The 17,025-nt window shown below is 56.3% G+C and overlaps 7 protein-coding genes across 7 annotated transcripts; 2 read left to right on the top strand and 5 right to left on the bottom strand.

The window, feature by feature from the left end:
- Positions 1–46: 46 nt before the first annotated feature.
- On the top strand, positions 47–713 carry CH63R_12348 (LITAF-like zinc finger protein; the record flags this gene model as incomplete). The annotated part of the gene is made up of 2 exons (XM_018307322.1): positions 47–526; positions 639–713. The coding sequence occupies 2 exons, from the start codon at positions 47–49 to the stop codon at positions 711–713; spliced, it is 555 nt and encodes a 184-aa protein (XP_018151739.1).
- Positions 714–1,089: 376 nt separating this feature from the next.
- On the bottom strand, positions 1,090–1,424 carry CH63R_12347 (uncharacterized protein; the record flags this gene model as incomplete). Its single annotated transcript, XM_018307321.1, has 2 exons — positions 1,090–1,326; positions 1,377–1,424. The coding sequence occupies 2 exons, from the start codon at positions 1,422–1,424 to the stop codon at positions 1,090–1,092; spliced, it is 285 nt and encodes a 94-aa protein (XP_018151738.1).
- Positions 1,425–1,590: 166 nt separating this feature from the next.
- Positions 1,591–3,125, bottom strand: CH63R_12346 (Nuclear distribution protein PAC1; the record flags this gene model as incomplete). Its single annotated transcript, XM_018307320.1, has 3 exons — positions 1,591–2,769; positions 2,852–3,017; positions 3,088–3,125. The coding sequence occupies 3 exons, from the start codon at positions 3,123–3,125 to the stop codon at positions 1,591–1,593; spliced, it is 1,383 nt and encodes a 460-aa protein (XP_018151737.1).
- A 2,926-nt stretch (positions 3,126–6,051) lies between these two features.
- On the top strand, positions 6,052–8,986 carry CH63R_12345 (Spindle pole body component alp14; the record flags this gene model as incomplete). Its single annotated transcript, XM_018307319.1, has 4 exons — positions 6,052–6,108; positions 6,228–8,433; positions 8,509–8,891; positions 8,960–8,986. 4 exons carry the CDS (start codon positions 6,052–6,054, stop codon positions 8,984–8,986), a joined length of 2,673 nt encoding a protein of 890 aa, XP_018151736.1.
- Positions 8,987–9,817: 831 nt separating this feature from the next.
- Positions 9,818–10,372, bottom strand: CH63R_12344 (uncharacterized protein; the record flags this gene model as incomplete). Its single annotated transcript, XM_018307318.1, has 1 exon — positions 9,818–10,372. One exon carries the CDS (start codon positions 10,370–10,372, stop codon positions 9,818–9,820), a length of 555 nt encoding a protein of 184 aa, XP_018151735.1.
- A 2,120-nt stretch (positions 10,373–12,492) lies between these two features.
- CH63R_12343 (TdiB protein) lies at positions 12,493–13,952 on the bottom strand (the record flags this gene model as incomplete). Its single annotated transcript, XM_018307317.1, has 2 exons — positions 12,493–12,598; positions 12,682–13,952. The coding sequence occupies 2 exons, from the start codon at positions 13,950–13,952 to the stop codon at positions 12,493–12,495; spliced, it is 1,377 nt and encodes a 458-aa protein (XP_018151734.1).
- Positions 13,953–14,929: 977 nt separating this feature from the next.
- CH63R_12342 (AflN protein) lies at positions 14,930–16,973 on the bottom strand (the record flags this gene model as incomplete). Its single annotated transcript, XM_018307316.1, has 6 exons — positions 14,930–15,286; positions 15,368–15,839; positions 15,953–16,286; positions 16,370–16,409; positions 16,505–16,722; positions 16,784–16,973. The coding sequence occupies 6 exons, from the start codon at positions 16,971–16,973 to the stop codon at positions 14,930–14,932; spliced, it is 1,611 nt and encodes a 536-aa protein (XP_018151733.1).
- Between the last annotated feature and the right edge of the window lie 52 nt (positions 16,974–17,025).

The following is a 17,025-nucleotide window of genomic DNA, read 5'->3' as shown; positions in this document are numbered from 1 at the left end:
GAGGTCCTTCACGAGAGGTTCCTCCCGACGCATCATCACACACACCATGGACAGACCGCCACAAGAACAAAAACAACAGCAGCAGCCCGCGGTCGAGGTTCCGGCCCACGACAACTACATGTCGTCCGCCTCCGGCCCGCCGCCTGAATACCAACAACACCACCACCAAGCACCCCTCGACCACCAACAGACCGGCACCGCGATGCCCAAGTACGGTGGCCCCGCCAACACGCCCCCTCCGCGGACCTACGGCGCCTACGAACCCCCAGCGCCCCAGAGCTTCCCGATGCACAACGGCGGCGGTCCCCAGAACTTCCAGCCATACGGCACGCCCTTGCCCTCCCTCGGCCCGCACCCGGCCCCAGTTGAGTGTCCCGAGTGCCACGCCCGCGGCGTCACGGCCGTCGAGTACTCGTCCGGCGGCTTCACCCACGCTCTGGCCGCCATCGTCTGTTTCGTCAGCTGCCTAGGGTGCATCCCCTACTTCTTCACTTCGCTCAAGGACGCGAGGCACAAGTGTTCCAAGGTATGTTTCCCCGGGCAACCTCTTGTGTGTGTGCGAGAGAGAGAGAGAGAGAGAGAGAGAGAGAGAGAGAGAGAAAGAGAGAGTAGAGAATATAAAAGCTAACGACCACCAGTGCGGCATCCCTCTGGCGACGTACCATCGCAGTGGAAAGACCGAAGTCCATTGGCACAACGCCTACAACGGATGAAGAGGCGTCAAGAAAAAAAGACGACATGAAGAACGCGGAGAGCGGTGCGGACAGCCTGTTTCATGAACAACACACCCACTCGGCTGATGCGGTGGATAATAGAACGCTGCCAGATTGATGGCTGGCTTTGGGAAAGTTCGTTAGTACAGGTCATTACTCATTAGTATTACGCGAGGCGCATAGGATACCCTTTCTCCCCCCCCCTTTTCTCTCTTCTGTAATTCGGAGCACATAGTACTAAACCGATTTTCGGCTGGGACCAGTTCCATTATTGAACGTGAAGTCGTTTTCTGTCGCTTCCTTGTACTATTCAGGCTTGGTTGTACTTGGATCACATCAACGCCAGCACTATTTGTCCTGTGGTCGCAGTCTTTTCTCAAAGCACCTTGATTGTGTCTGTATTGGGGCATTGCAAACCCGACCGGTCCAACCCGAACCAAGCCCACGCCACTTGGAAAGGTGAGACTCTCAGCTTGGGTGTTGGCCAGAGGCCTCTAGATGCTGCCCCTATAGCAGACGAGCACGTCAGACAGCGGCGTGGATGTGTAAGGTGAAAGCCCAGCGAGGACACGTTGCGGGTATCTATTCGATGTATGTACAAGCTCCCTAAAATCTATATCATCAGCAAAAGGCATCATGTAATCGTCAGATCGTGCGCCGTACTTTGGTCCCCTTTTTTGACGCCTGCCTCCGGTTTTGCCCCATTCGCATTTGCTTCTCGTGTGAATCGTTACGCCGTGATCCTGCACCTGTTCTCTCGCCGTGGCCGACGGCGGCCTCGGCCTCTCAGCCCCTATGCCTCTCTCGCGCGACGCGAGTCGCCTCGTCTCGGGCTCTTGTAGTGTTGTCTGCAGCTGCTGTTCCTTCGCAAGAATGCTCAGTTGGCAAAGATGCGCACGTTCATGTCGACGCTCCCTGTTGCAATAACACAGCGGATCTGGACGTCCTGAGGCCTCGCCGCCGCCTTGCTCGGTGTCCCGTTGGCGCCGTTGGCGCCGTCACCGTTCGTTGCCGGTTCCCGCACAATGACGGGCGCCCAGCGCAAACACGAAACGAAGTGGGTGTGTACGTCGTCGACCACCTTGACGCACTTGCCTTCCTGGGCCAGATCCCAGCATCGTAATGTCTTATCATCGGACACGCTGAGCAGATACTTGCCGCCCGGGTGGAAGACCAGAGCACGCACCCAGTTGTCGTGGCCCGTGAGCGTCTTGATACAGTTTCCTCGGGCGTCCCATAGCCTGATGGCCTTGTCGCGGCTGCCCGTCGCCATAAACTCGGCCGTGTTCGTTGCCGGCGGCGGCTTCTTGAGGCCGGCCAGTGTCGCCAGATGGGTGTAAGAGGTGGGCGGTGCGAGCGTGCAGCATTCGATAGTGTGCTCGTGGCCAACCAGCATAAGCTTCACTTCGGGATTGGCGACGCTGATGTCCCAGAGGCGGGCCGTCTGGTCGTTTCCGGCCGACAGGAGAAAACGGCCGTCGGGGGATGGGCAGACATCGCGCACCCAGTCGACGTGTCCCCGTAGCGTCTTGACGCAGTAGCCTGTCGACACGTCCCAGATGCGCAGTGTCTTGTCGCGACTGGCCGAAACGAGGAGGTTGCCCGTGGCGCCGGCGGCCCCCGAGGGGATGAACCTGACGGCGCTGACGCTGTGATCGTGGCCGGGCAGCGTGCGGATGTTCTTGTATTCGTCCGAGGGGTCCCATAGCTTGATGGTCAAGTCGCTCGAGCAGGACGCGAGCAGGGTGGCGCCGCGTGGCCCGCCAAAGTCAACGTCCAGCACGGCCTTGGTGTGACCCTTGATGGTCCTCTCCAGCTCGCCGAGTTCCCAGTCCCAGATTTTGATCGTGTAGTCCTCGGAGCCCGAGGCAAGGGAGGAAAACACGGGGTGGAAGGCTACGCTGGTGACGGATTCGCGGTGGGATTCGAGGGTGTGTCGGGCGGGAGAACGAGGCAGCCAGCTGGTAGGATCCTGGTTTCGTCGGGAGAGCGAGGTGGGTGTCGCGTTGTCGATTTCTGACTGCAAGGAAGCGGTTCGAGACTCGAGTTCCATTATCTAGTAGCGGAGAACGAGGTCAGTCAAGGGGAGCCCAGACGGATGTAGGAAGGAGGAGGAATAGGTCGATGGATGGACGAACCTTCTTCTGTAGGCGCACGACACTGGTCCATTTCTTTTCCAGCAGGCCCTCGTACTTCTTTGAGGTGGCAGCATCGAAGGAGTCGCCGATCTGCAGTTCTTCCCTGAGGGCATTGGCGGCATTGGGGAGGTTGCTTGAGGAGAGATACGCGATGATGGCCTTGTGCCTAGGGAGTCTCGGGGTCAGAAGAGGCGCACAATATGGGGAGAGCTGGCGGGGAGGGGGGGAAGACCAACAGCTCTTCAGCCTGGCGAGGGGTCAGGATTTGGCTCATCCTGGCTTTGCGACTGGAAAAAGTACCAGGAGAAGGATGAGAAGCGACGGTGAAGAAAGACGAGAGGGGTGAGGTGCAGTAGGTGGTGCCACAGCAGGGCGCACAAAGCCGAGTCGACAATGGAGAGGTAAGTCGGTGAATGATTTGTTGACGTGTGTCCTCGATGCTTTTGGCGCTCGGGGCTTCGGCGGTGTTAGTAGTAGTGATGTTAGTGGTGGTGGTGGTAATGGTGTTGGTGGTGGTCGTCGTATTGGTGGTCGCAGCAACCGCGATGGGCGCGACACGTGCAGTGCAGTCAAGGCAAACCGGGCGAGAGAGGAGAGAGGAGGGAGAGCTTGAGGTGGAAACTCGTGGGCGAGGCTGATGGATTTTTTGTGCTAGTTCTCGGTCGAGGGAGGGGAGGGGGGGCTAATTTGGAAATTGGCAGCCTTGCCTTGTCAGTCGGATATTTTGTCGCAGCGACGGGAGCGATGCAAAAAGGGTCGGTCAAGACCGAAGGGGAGGCGGGGGGCCAGATGTTCGTGGAGACGGCGGAAAAGCGGTGTCGGTGTTGGTGTTGTCGCTGCTGCTGCTGCTTCAGGGTCGTGTGTCGTGTCGTGTCGTGTGTTGTGTCGTGTTCAGTGCTCAGTGTTCAGGGGTTGGGCTCCCAGCTGTCGGGCAGCATGTCTGTGTCTGTGTCTATGTCCAGGCCTGTGATGTTGAACTGGTGGATTTGTTGACTGTTTCTGGCCAGATATCCCGTGTTGGGAATGGTTGCAGTGTAAGTTGTAGCAACCTGCAGATATCTAAGTAGGTATATCAGGTAGGGAGCGATAACATTAACAGCAACAAGGCGAGACGAGATGCGGCGAAGGGGTCGGGGTCCAGTTTGGAGGCTAAAGGGGGTCACGGTGTGAGCAACAAGCCGTAGCAGCAGCCCTCAGCAGCACCAACAGCGGCAGTGCAGCAGTGGCAGCATGAACAGAGCAGCATCAGCAACAGGCGAAATGTTTCATGTGCTTCGGGCTGCGGAGGGGGCACCCTGAAGAACCGTTCCCCTGGGCCTGCCCTGCACTACTTACTACAGGGAAGTAAGCCACCCAGTAACACAGTGGGAGAGGCTGTGGCTGGTGACATGGTGGACGTGGTTGACACAAAACAGCATGTGGCTAGTGCAGCTGCTGGAGAGAGATCTGAGGCTATGCCAGCTGGTGCCATCCGGTTTGAGACGCCATCCCTTCTTTTTCCCTCCCAAGTTCAATGCAGTGACATCACTTAACTGACTACCTGGCAGATGCATGTTTTGTTTCTATGGCAATGGAACAACACTCCCACTGCTGCAGCCGTCGGCGCGCAAGAGCAGCCCAATGCGCCGTTTCCAGGAAAAAAGAGAGGAGGCAGAGAGTAAAGAGGGACACATGCACAAAGAGAGAAGAGACATGCGCAAGGTATTAGTGACAGCCACAGGATTTTGTGCCGTGCTGGATATCCACACTGCAGTCTGTCTCAGCCGTGGTTTACCAGCTGTTGACTGACCTGGCGCTGTAATAGACAAGTGAGAATAGACAGGGTTTATCCGTTCTTCCACAAGATATCCATGATCCACATCCATGGATCCGCGGTGGCTTACAACCACAGAATGCATGAAATGAACAAGTCTGTGTAATCCTCCCCCTCTGAAGGTGAAAAGAAAGCATTGACTGGCATGCATCATTCATTTCGACTTTTTTGTGGTGAAGAAAAAGAAGAAGAAGAAGCCCCCAGACTCAACCTGCTGAGACCAGGTGACATAACAGCCGTGGCCGCCCCTCATCACCGCTATCCCTTCTTGTCCATTGGCAGTCCACCCAATCTCTCACGTGACCAATGTTTACCTTGCAAAACAGCGACCCAATCATGCCCAACCGCCCCCACTCATCCCCCCACAAACAAGCACAAACGTCAGGTTCACCGTTCACTTTCACTTTCAGGGTCAGGAACAACGGGCCAGGCCAGCTGCCCAATGCTTTTGCAGGCCACACACACACCCACCATCCACTCCCACCCACACTGGGCGGCTGCTGCTGCGTCCCGCCTTTCGCCCTTGTCCCGACAACCAAAATTCCCTGTGCTTCGTCCTCCCGGACAAAACAAAAGAAACATCGTCTTGTATACACATACAGCGACCAACCTACACAACACGACACCTCCACCACCACCACCACCAACACCACCAACACCACACATTCCAGCGTCCCAACCCTCGGACCGACGCCCAACTTGATCCCTCACCTGCGCCGACCGAACACGCGCCACATACGCTACGAAGACTACTGCCGCTTCTAGTCTCTCTCTTGCGCTCTCGTTCGCTCACGACCTCTTGGTCTTTCTCGAAGCCCTCTGTCACAGCCCCTTGCTTCTGCCCTGCTCCTACAACAACTCCAGGAGTGAACTCGGCCATCTTCAGCATCCCTGCCTCCGCGCATATACCTCTCCCGCTCGCACCTCCTACCTCTCTGAACACGAGCTACCGCCTCAACCACTCTTCTCCATTGACTCGACGACCACGACTCCTGCTGCTGCGACAACCTCGCCGTCTGATCTGTTCGCCAACCACTCCGACTCCCATACGCTACCTAATAATGTAAGTCATGTCGGCGCCCTTCCCCCATATCACCACGGACATTTCCAGTCATTGCTGCTGCAGCTGCCCGCCGCCTGCATGCATGCATGCTTGTCGTCCCCTCGGCCCACTACTGTCTTGTCCCCTGATATCGACCTCAATATGGGCCGTCGCGTCAAACCCTCCCGTTCCCTCTCCATGCTGATCAGACGAGTAGCTAGCTTCAGAAAGCCAGATACCCTCGACAAGGACAACTGCTCCCCCGAACCGAGACCTCTTCCTTCTCCTCGCGCCCTCCCGGCCACTACCAATCTTCCACAGCCCCGACAGCAAGCCTCCATTCCGATGGCCGAAGAAGAAGATTTTAGCTCCATCCCCCTCCAGGACAGATTTGTCCACAAGGTATGACGACAACCCCGCGATGCCCCCCCCCCCCCCCCCCCCCCCCCCCCCCCTCTCCCTCGCCTTGCGCCGCCTCCCCTTTTTTGTGACCACCTCTTGCTAATGCTGACGCGCTTCAGGTGTGGAAAGTTCGAAAGCAAGCCTACGAAGATGCCGCCAAGGCCTTTTCTGCCACCGCCGACGAGTACGACAATGCCTTCAGACCCTTTCTCTCCGATTCCGGCATCTGGAAAGGCGCCGTCGCCGACTCCAATGTCGCTGCGCAACAAGATGGTCTTGCCGCATACTGCGCCTTTCTCAAGTTCGGAGGCAAAGAACACTGCACAAGGACACGCGGCGTCACGATAGGGCCCATTTGCGAAAAGGGTCTGCCGTCAACGCGCGCCGCCGCCAAGGACTCGTCGTTAGAGGCCCTTCTCCTGCTCGTCGAGCTCGATGTGGCTGCGCCCGTCATCGAGGAAATCATTCCCGTCCTCTCCAACAAGCAACCCAAGGTTGTCGCCGCCGCCATCACCGCCCTGACCACCATTTACCACAACTATGGATGCAAGACGGTCGACCCCAAGCCCGTCCTCAAAGTCCTCCCCAAAGCCTTCGGCCATGCTGACAAGAACGTTCGTGCTGCCGCCACAAGCCTCGCCGTCGAGTTCTACAGATGGCTGCGTGAGGCCATGAAGCCCATGTTCTGGGGCGATCTGAAACCCACCCAACAGACCGACCTCGAGGCCCAGTTCGAGAAGATCAAGGCCGAACCCGCCCCGAAGCAAGAGCGCTTCTTGCGCTCACAACAAGCCGCCATGGCCCGCGCCCCGCCGCCAGGAGCCGATGGAGAAGAGGAGGACGACGGAGACTACGGCGAGGAGCCCGCCGAGATGGACGCCTTCGACCTGGCAGAGCCCCAGGACGTCTTTGGCAAGATTCCCGCCAACTTCAGCGAAGCCCTGGCCTCGTCCAAGTGGAAGGAGAGGAAGGAGGCCGTCGAGGGTCTCTACGCGGCCATCAACGTACCCAGAATCAAGGACGGCGATTTCAACGAGATCAACAGGGGGCTCGCCAAATGCATGAAGGATGCCAACGTTGCCGTCGTCACCCAGGCTGCGCAGTGTATCGAGGTCTTGGCCAAGGGCCTGAGGTCCAGCTACGCGAAGCACCGCACGACCGTCATGCAACCCATCATGGACCGACTCAAGGAGAAGAAGGCTTCTGTGTCGGATGCCCTGGGCGCTGCCCTGGACCAAGTCTTCCTCGCCACGAGTCTTACTGACTGTCTTGAGGACATCAACACCTACCTCGTTCACAAGAACCCCCAGGTTAAGGAGGGCACCATGAAGTTCCTGATTCGCTGCCTGAGGACGACACGAGACGTGCCCAGCAAACCCGAGATCGCCACGATTGTCGAGTCGGGTAAGAAGTTGTTGTCGGAATCCAGCGAGGGTCTTCGTTCGGGCGGTGCCGAGATCCTGGGTACCGTAATGAAGATCATCGGCGAGCGTGCCATGAACCCGCACATGGAGGGCCTCGACGACATCCGCAAGACCAAGATCAAGGAGTTCTTCGAGACGGCCGAAGTCAAGGCCAAGGAAAAGCCCAAGGCGCCGCCTCCGGCAGCAAAGGCGCCTCCCCCGAAGAAGCTCGTGGGAGGAAAGAAGCCGGCAATGAAGAGGCCGGTCATGCCCGCAGCGGCCCCATCCCCGCCAGTCGAACCAGAGCCCCTTTCGCCGCAGGCCACCTCCCGTCCCAAGCCGGCCGGTACCAAGATGGGCATGCCGAAGCCTTCGGGCCTCGCTGGCCTCAAGTCGAAGCGTCCTCTCGGAGCGCCGGGTACCGGGTCGCCGCGTCGTTCCGCCGCCGCTCCCATCATGCCCGAAGACGACCCCGCCCCTCCGCCACCACAGCCTCGCATAGGGCTTGGACGCGGCGGCCTTGCCGGACGCTCGCTCGCCAAGCCTGCCGCTGCCCCCGTGCAGATGCCACCTTCGTCGCCACCGCCATCTGACGGACTGACAGCGATGGAACGGGCCGAGCTCGAGGAGTTGAGGGCAGCGAACGAGCGACTTACGCGGCAGGTGGAGGATATGCGGCACGAGAGGAGCAAGTACATGTCCGAGATCCAGGAGCTCAAGAACCAGAACGCAGGCCTCATCGAAGATCATACTCGTGATGTTCTCAGCATAAAAGCTAAGGAGACCCAGCTGGTCCGCGCAAGAAGCGATGCAGAGGCCACGGAACAGACCAACGATCGCCTCCGACGTGAGCTCGACCGCCTCAAGCGGGCGCTCAACCACGCCGAAGGCCTCAACTCCAGGTCAGGCATGGTCAGTCCTGGTAAGTTCGACATTTGCGGGTTTCTTTCTTTTTTGATTCATCTTTCTGTGAGCTCGGTTTCTAACTCGGTGATAGGTCTCGCCTCTCCCACACACGATGACGTTGGCATCTACCGTGACGCCTCATACGGCTCATCTTCTGCCCGGCACAACCGCGTTAGTTACGCCAGCAACATCTCAGAAGAGAAGGAGAACGGAGACCATCACTACCCTCGGTCGAAGGCACTCAGTCCCGAACTTAGGTATACGGGCAGTGCATCGTCTGGTCGCGGTAGCCCTGCTAGAGGCTACCGAAGCTCTGCTGCCACTCCCGTTGACGACATGCCGCCACCTTCATACCCGTCTGGCGGAGGCGGAGGCGGAGGAAGCGGCTTCAACTCGAGTAACAATGGTGTGGAGAGCTGGAAACGTGCTGCCGAGGTGACGAGTCAGCTGAAAGCCAGGATCGAACAAATGAAGGTAGGTCGGCTTTCTGGCTCGATCCCCGTATCGCTTGTAGCGAGACATGAACTAACATTGTTTTGCAGGCTAAACAAGGATTTGCTCGTCCCTAAGCTTGGCCAAGGAAACTCGGTGCTTCGCGGCGGAAGAAGGCATTGTGAGATATTGATGTGGATATGAAGGCTGGTTTTGGGTCAAGGCTTGATGGGTACTACAGTACGGTCGGAAGGGGGGGGGGGGGGGGTGGCGGAGGCTTGTTGCTTGTTCTTGGTTGCACATCATTGGCGTCGGATGCATACCCATACCTCATCTAATGTCCGACCCGCGCTTGGAACAGGCATATTTTCTGTCTGTATGAATTATGGATTTCTTGTTCTGTCAACTCACCTGTATAGCTTTGGGTGGCGCAGGTGTACTTAATTCATGATGTTTATGAAACAAACTTGGTTCTATCGCCAACTCACTCACAGTGATGAGGGTTAGCAGGTAGTGAGTGACCGTCCGTCAGTGAGTGACAGAGTGAGTGTGTTGACATAGCAGTGAAGCCTCACGTGGATGGTTTGAATTCATGCTTTTTGGTATCTCATCCTAGGCTGATCAACGAGTGATTGTTTCACACCCTCTCATCCCGTTTAAAACGTCTTCAACAAAACGCCTCATCCGACGTGTTGTCACACGCTTGCAAGTTCCCAATCATTCATCAGATCAGAATGCGCCCAGCCAGAGATACCACTGGCCATCACGACGAATATCCAACCCCCTCCCCACCAAAGAAAGCCAAGTCCGTCCAGCCAAAAACAAAACTCCGGAGACGCCTTTCTTCCCACTTGATCGATCCCGTGGCGCACCTGCGATATGAGAAACGGCAGTTTCGTCCCCAATCGTTCCAAGTAAATCAAACAATCGCCCTCTGCGACAGGCGGCACACGAATCCCCCGCCTCCTTCAATAGTGGTCAACCCATTCACCAGCGTCGTAGTCGGCCCTAAACTTGGGCAGGTAGTCCGGGTTCGGCCCCGACCCCGGCTCCGACCCCGCGGTGTCCTCCTTCTTTTCCGCATGCTCCCCGGACACTCTCGGCTCCGCCGGCTCCCCCGCCTCTTCTCCCCCCGGTTCAGACTGCCCCCGCAACCCCGACGCGACGACTTGCGGCGACGGTCTGTGGACATCCACGTCGGCCTCGACGCGGTCGACTCGGATCGGTGAGTGGCTGCCGCCGATGCGGCCGTCCTCGGGTTCGAGGAGCACGTCGCCGCGTCGCGTGAGGAAGGGGGCCGTCTGCGTCGAGGACTCGGCGACCCGGCCGAGCACGCGGACGGGGTCGACGCGCAGGCTGTTGAGGTCGACGCGGTCGACGCCGATGCGGCCCGTGTGCTGGCCCAGGTCGGTAACGGACGGGTCCAAGGCGTTAGGGGTGAAGAACTTGGCGTCTTTGGGGGTCGGGAGGGAGGATCCCGTTGAGAGGAGGATTGCGAGGAGGCTTGGCGTCGTGAAGTGCATTTTCCACCCTACTTCTTTTTGGTTTTCTTTTCTCCCTTGCTTCTTCCTTTTAATCTTTTGTCGTTTCTTGCTCTTCGGGGGGTTTTGGGAGGCTTCAGCTTTCGATCCCGTTCAAGGGCGAGCTGGATTCAACTTGCAGCTAGTTGACTGATTGTCTCCGCTGGGTTGAGTTCGATGGTAAGCGGCTCAACTGGCCACGATAGGACGTGCATACGACAGTAATCTGAGCTCGTGGAGGGAGAGGGGGGGGAGGGAAAAGAAAGAGACGATTCGTGCGGTAGATGGTTTAAAACGCATGGTCTTAATAGCATTAGCAGGGCAGTGTGTGACGGCACCCAAAGAAGCTTCCTCTGTTTCTCCGTGGTTCCATCGGCTGGAGCTTGGAGGCGGCAGCCGGGCCACAACGGTGTAAGTGCAGCACCGATCACTTCGATTTTTGACAGTTTTCTTTCCCAGACTGGTCAGGGCGTCGAAAAGCTTGTGCGGAGGGGGGAGGGGAGGGAAATGAGGGGAAAGAAAGAAAGAGAGAGAGAAGAAGAAGAGCCTCACATATTGGCTGGGTGCAAAAGAGGGCTCACGGGGAGGCGGGGTCGGCAAGGTTTGTAGTAGGTGTTCCAGGTTTCGATCGAGGCTCACTCGTTCACAGATGAGACCAACCTTGATCAAGGGATGAAGGCGTCGACGGCCGCCGTTGCGCGAGGGGGTCGGTGTCAGTGGCTGCCACGCCGCGTGGTAAAGTTTTGGAGAACCAGGTGGCTGGCTGCTTGGATGCTGGTTCTTGGATCGGACAGCGGCTGAAGGCCATTTGGTCTGTGCCTCGGGATTCGCACGTGGTAAACGTCAAGAATTGATAAGCCATGAGAATGACTACACGTACATGCACAGCTCTAGGCGCAGACTCGAAGAATGATCCCTGTGCCCTCTTGTTGCCCAATCCCCTCCGCTGCTACACTCGCATTAGTTCTGTACATATCAACTACTATTTGTAACGCGGATAGGATGCCAGTAGTTTAGCACCACCACCCTGGCAACTTGTTATAGCAGTCAAAGTGGTCAGCTCTGGCCCCATCTCTAGAGTCCAGACTGTGTGTCTATCAAGGTCTATGTAGATTGTCTTTCCATTTTTCAGAACAACCCATGGTGCCAACAACTTCGTGAGATCTTCAAGCCCTTCGCAGCAGTTTAGGGGTCGGCTCATTCCCTTTTCTGGAAAGCCAGTCTTATCGGCATTGTGGAAGAACCCTAGGCGTTGGCCTGCTCCCTCATTCTGCTCCGAGCTGTAAATTTGTTTCTCCCTCTATGCCTCACCTCTTAGTTGTGTGTCAACCTGGGATGACGAACAGGGAGCTTCTATGATTGATGTAATAAATTGTAGGCTTCTTACTCAGAGACTCCTGACGGTTTCATACATGATGTGGGAGGCACCGAGTAGCTGGTCAGGTCTAACCGTCTCTTGCCTACAACGAGTCCTCTTGTATTAGTTGCAGAGAACTACTTCAACACCTACTCTTTCCTACAGAGCCATGGTTAAAGAGTCAAAAATCTTCGGCCTACCTCAGTGCTGAGTCGAGAAAGAGTTGTGAGTTGTCTTACCTTCTTTTTCGACACGGCTTGCCATCATGTGACTGCAGAGACACAGTGTTTGCTTCCTAAACTTGAAAATTTGGGTTATATTTGATGGTACTCTGTGGTGTTTACAATGCCTACTACGGGACTTCGAACCTTTCTATCTCTATCAGTCATTACTGGGTTTTACAAAGTCACACTATGGGGTAAATCTGGATGAACCCTTGGAAGGATGCATGGCAGTTGAAGTCCGGTTAAGTAACACAAAAATGATCTCACCCCCAGCTGGTGCGCTCTCTCGGCTTTCAATTGGGGGTAGGTGGGTATGACAGTATCATCTTTCAGTAGTCAACTGCATGATTGGTCCTTGTGATCTTGAGTCGAAAATGTCTCGACAGGTGCCTGATTTGCTTGCCATAACACTACTATTGTAAACAAAACCTCAGTCCATCACGTCACAAGAACTGGGATAGTTTCAGTTGCACCAAGAGAATGTCCACCACACCTGATGCCTCCACAGTAAAGAACGAAAAACCATCCATCCACAGGAGCCTTCACCATGGTGGACTGTGATACATGGTCATGTATGAGCCGCGCCCCTTATAGTAGCAATAGGAGATCCAGGTGTTGACGTGAGACGTTGCGAAGTCTGCCTCTGGACTGTGAATGACGTGTTAGTCAGGATGCGTCCATCATGCGGATCAGCGGGGAGGGGAGTGGGAAGGAAAGGATGGAGTGCATACAATACCCGGCCTAGCATCTTTTCGTAGCGGCCCTCTGCCCACTCGAGCCAGTTGAGCTTTCTGAACGCCTCGGACAGGTTGCGGTTCGCTCCGAGGTCGTTCTCGTGAAACATGGAGACTGGCACGTAGACCTTGGCCTGCGGCGCTGGTAGCTGGTCCGAGATCTCCCAGTTGATATCGATGCCCTGGCGGTGCGACTCGACGGCCACGGTGCGGGAGTACTCGTCGTCATGCTGGGAGACGGGGTCATTGAGTAGGAGGTGCCAGACCGACCGCAGCCGCCGTAGACCCTCCAGAGTATCTTCGTCCGTCAGCCGGCCGCCCAGGGTGACGGCGTCCCGGATGCAGGCGAAGGCGTTGCAGCTGGTTCGCGTGTAGAGCTTCACCCGCCCCTTGCCGTTGCTCGGGTCGGCGCAGTCAACGCTAACCAGGTTGAAGAAGGGCTTCGGCCGGTTCGCTTTGGCGCATGCTTGGCACATGCTGCTCGCGTCCTTGCGGCCATCATCAACGCCGTCACCTTGTCCTTGAGCGCCTGCACTGTGCTCTCGGTCTTGGACGAGATAGCGCTCCAGCATACCCAACGCCGCACTCATGTTAGCTCCGCAGCCGGGCAATCCGCGCACTACATCGAGGACGAATTTGTTGTGGTCGGCGAGACGATCCCACTTGGCTCCCATGGCCGAGAGCTTGAGGAGAGGGCAGAAGCCGCACTTCAACATCCTATCTGCACCTTTGAAGTCGACACCAAGAAACACCTTGGGAAGCCACATGCCTGGACGGCTTTGGGAGTTGGCTGTGTCGACTTCCACTTGGCCTTTGAGGCGGAAGGCCTGACCGAGGTGCTCATACCAGCTGGTATCCATCGATGTCATCTGAGAAGCCAGACACGAGAAGCCCCGAGCAGCCCATGACTCTCCAAACGGATCGTTTTCTGTCCCCGTCTCGGGGCCGAGGGGCTCAATGTAGAAGCGGGCTGTCGGTAGTCGATCCTCTGAAAGATTGAAGGATAGTTCAATCGGAGACCCGTTCTTGGTCAAGGCCGACTTGACATGTGGGTGAGGGTGTTTGGGACCCAGTGCCACCGCTGCCGCGCGGACACAGGAGAGATGGGCCGCCTGCTGTTCGGGCGTGTAAGAACCGGCTTCTGAGAGATAGGCATGGAACCGGGGAACGAGGTAACTCGACCAGAAGTCCACATCCTCGGGGCCGGTGTCCAAGCTCGCCGCCGACAGAACAGGTCCTCGGGGTCGGATCAACACCGTTTTCGACATGCTGATGACGAACCCAGTTCAGGAATGAAGAATCGGTTCAGGGTGTGTTGTCATCAGCGGGGGGGGGTCGCAGGACATTATCTCCGCAAGTCAGTTGCCAGCACCCACGATGTATTTATCTCCCCGGAAACAACTTTCCACGAGCAGTTTCGATTAGCATTATGATTTGTTCGCCTGTACACAACCGGTCAAGTGAATCTGTAGCGGAGGAGTTACTATGGTATACGGTAAGTTTTACCTCCAGGCCTGATACTACGCATGGGTAGACTGAGTAGCCTAGCCCTTGTCAAAACGTTGACTAGCTGTAGTAAAGCCTGAGTACGTTGTACGTGAGCAAGTAACCTGATGTACTGCTGCGGAAACTAACGTGACTACACATCTTTGTTCAACCTGGCAGGGAGGGGGGAACTTTCTTTTGGTTTTTTTTAGGCTAACAATCACAGTATACAAGCAGGAAAGTCTAAGCTCTTGAAGTTTCCGCTTTAGCTTCAAATTGCGAGACGCTGAATCAAAGTCTTTTCCGCCGCCGGAGTTGGTAAAGTATACGATGACGTTGCTGTTGGCATGCCGATGAGCGGGTGGCATACCCCTGAGATGCACGAATGGGCCAGTCAAACCTCCTCTACAACCTAGTTGCAGCCATATAGCCAGCCATGTTACCGCATGAACTCACCAGTATCCGAGGGTGATCGGAAGACTGGAAGCTTCAAGCCCTGTCACAAGTCTTAACCTAGAAGTGTGATGTAGTCGACTTTTTTATTCTGCTACGACATTGGCATCGTGGATCTGCAACACAGCAACATACTTTCGGCGCCTCTCCGTTCGCGAGTCCTCGGAAAGCGGTCTTCCGCAGGGAACGGGGTCCTCGGGAGCCGGGTCCGCTTTTCAACTCGAGCGGACGCCGCACAATCCGCCCTCTTCTCCATGGTGATCGTCCGGTCCTCCTGCGAGGCCCTGTTGCAAAAACCTTTTTAGACTTAACTTTTACTAGAATCGCCAAACCTTTCCTGGAAGCGCATCTTCATGCGGTCAACTGGGGAGTGTACGACACGACTAATGTCGTACACCTCTTCGTCCTGCACCCCGTCGAGGCCCTGCTTGATGAAGTTGAAGCGACGGACTGTGAGCGCCAGCACAACGCGCATTTCCAACATGCTGAGCTCTTGACCAATGCAGTTACGGGGCCCGCGCTCAAAGGGGCGGTAAGCAATATGCCGCATCCGTTGTTTTGGGTGCGGGTGTAGCTCACCATCCCCGGCCTCGTCACTAATCAAGTCCGCTTCGGACTCAAGAAAGCGGCCAGGCCGAAAGTCCTCGGCATCAGGCCCCCAGTACTATCAGCCCTTGGTGTCAGCCAGCCATTCCTTGTTTGGCGATTCAGAATTTTCAGATTCCCCCCAAGAAGTTGAACTTACCTCGGGATTCTTCATGAGAAGGAAGTTGTTGACGTAGCATATCGCCCCTGCTTCAAGCTGCACTTGCTCGCCGTCGACATCAATGCAGAAGTCTTTAGCGGGCTCGCGCGTCGTTCCGGAGATACCTCTGAGTCGCAGCGTCTCCTTGATCACGGCAGTGGTGTATGGAAGCTTCTGCAGCAGTTGCGGCCCGTCACGGAGCCGGGACGAAACGCCGGCTAGGTCCGTCCCGAGAACACTGTCGTGTTCGCTACGAAGCTCACTCAGGACTGCCGGGTGCTTCCAGAGGTAGAAGAAGCACCACTGGAGCGCACACGCCGTCGTGTCCTGGCCGGCCAAGATGAGCGTCTTGAACTGGTCGATGGACTGTTGAAACAGAGACGGGGTCCAAGTATCTGATCCGATATATTTCGCGGCGAAGCCGGTCTTGGTGTCGTGCTGGATAATGGAACCAATCCTGGCATCTAGGGTTCTGATTCAGAGAGGATGAGCATCTGTATTTCCAGTAACATGTCTCAAGAGTAAAGAATGATGGGAGGTCTGATGAGAGACCATCGGAATCTAGGGGGTAAGTATCGTACGCACCTCTGGTAGTCTTTCAACTTGCGTCTCGCAGACAGACGCCGAATACCCGCCAGTAAGCCAGACCCAAAGAAATGCGGTTGAAGAGCCACACTATCACGCAAGATGGTCAGCAGTCCGTCTGGCCCTTTCTCCCTCTCACCTTCTGCCGACTTCTGGGAGCCCATGTTGTAACCGACAACACAACTGCCAATCACATCAGTCGCCAGGTCAGCAAGATAATCCCCGAGAGGCACATCCACCCCGGTCCTGGCTGTTTCGAGCAGCCTGGCGACAAAGGTGTTTGTATGATTAATCACTAGGGGTAGTGTTGCGTAAACGACTTTGGGTCGGAAAACTAAAGGGGGCCGACAAAATGCACATTAGCATTTCGGAAGAGAGCCAGATTCGGCAACGTCGTACAAGTCAAAGGGGACTGACGTGGATTAAGTCGCTGGCGTACATGTCGCCATTCCCAACCCTGGACAGTTCCGTCAGGAAAGACAAAACAAAGTAAAAAAAGAAAGAAGAAAAAGGAGCTTAATTATGCATGGTTGGACAGGTTACCATGCTCACCTGAGCCGTGGAAACTGAAGTAGCCCCGATCAAGGTTTTCAGGCTCTCTGGTGTTGCCATCTTCGGCGTCGACTCCAATGCGTCTTGAGTCGCTCTGGTCAGCTGCTCGGCTATGTTTGCGTCGGCAATGCATATCAAAGGTTGTTGACGAGGCCACAGGTCGACAAGGAACCACTTGGGCCTGTCGAGAGTTTTCCAGATGGTGTACAGGCCGTAATCTGCATCAGTTGCAAAGTCAGTCAGTCGCCCACCAGCCCGAATGAAAGGGGAGAAGCTTGCCTAGGTGTCGATCCGGGGCCACCAGGGGGGCCAAGTTGTCCAGGTTTCCGCGGAAGAACGATCGCGGCATCCCGGGCAGACGTTTCCATGAGTTCCGTATGACTGATGTCTTTCTGATGAAGGCTAGCCATTGTAGGAGCATGAGGGCAACTGCTGCCGACGCCGCTAGGATCAGACCTGTAAGATTCATGGCGATGAGTGGTACTCAGAAAAGCGAACCCGACGTATACCAATGACTTGTT

The sequence above is a fragment of the Colletotrichum higginsianum genome, chromosome 9 (genome assembly GCF_001672515.1).
Source record: "Colletotrichum higginsianum IMI 349063 chromosome 9, whole genome shotgun sequence".
Taxonomy (NCBI): domain Eukaryota; kingdom Fungi; phylum Ascomycota; class Sordariomycetes; order Glomerellales; family Glomerellaceae; genus Colletotrichum; species Colletotrichum higginsianum.
The sequence above is the reverse complement of the archived record's forward strand: the minus strand, read 5'-3'. Positions and strand labels throughout refer to the sequence as shown.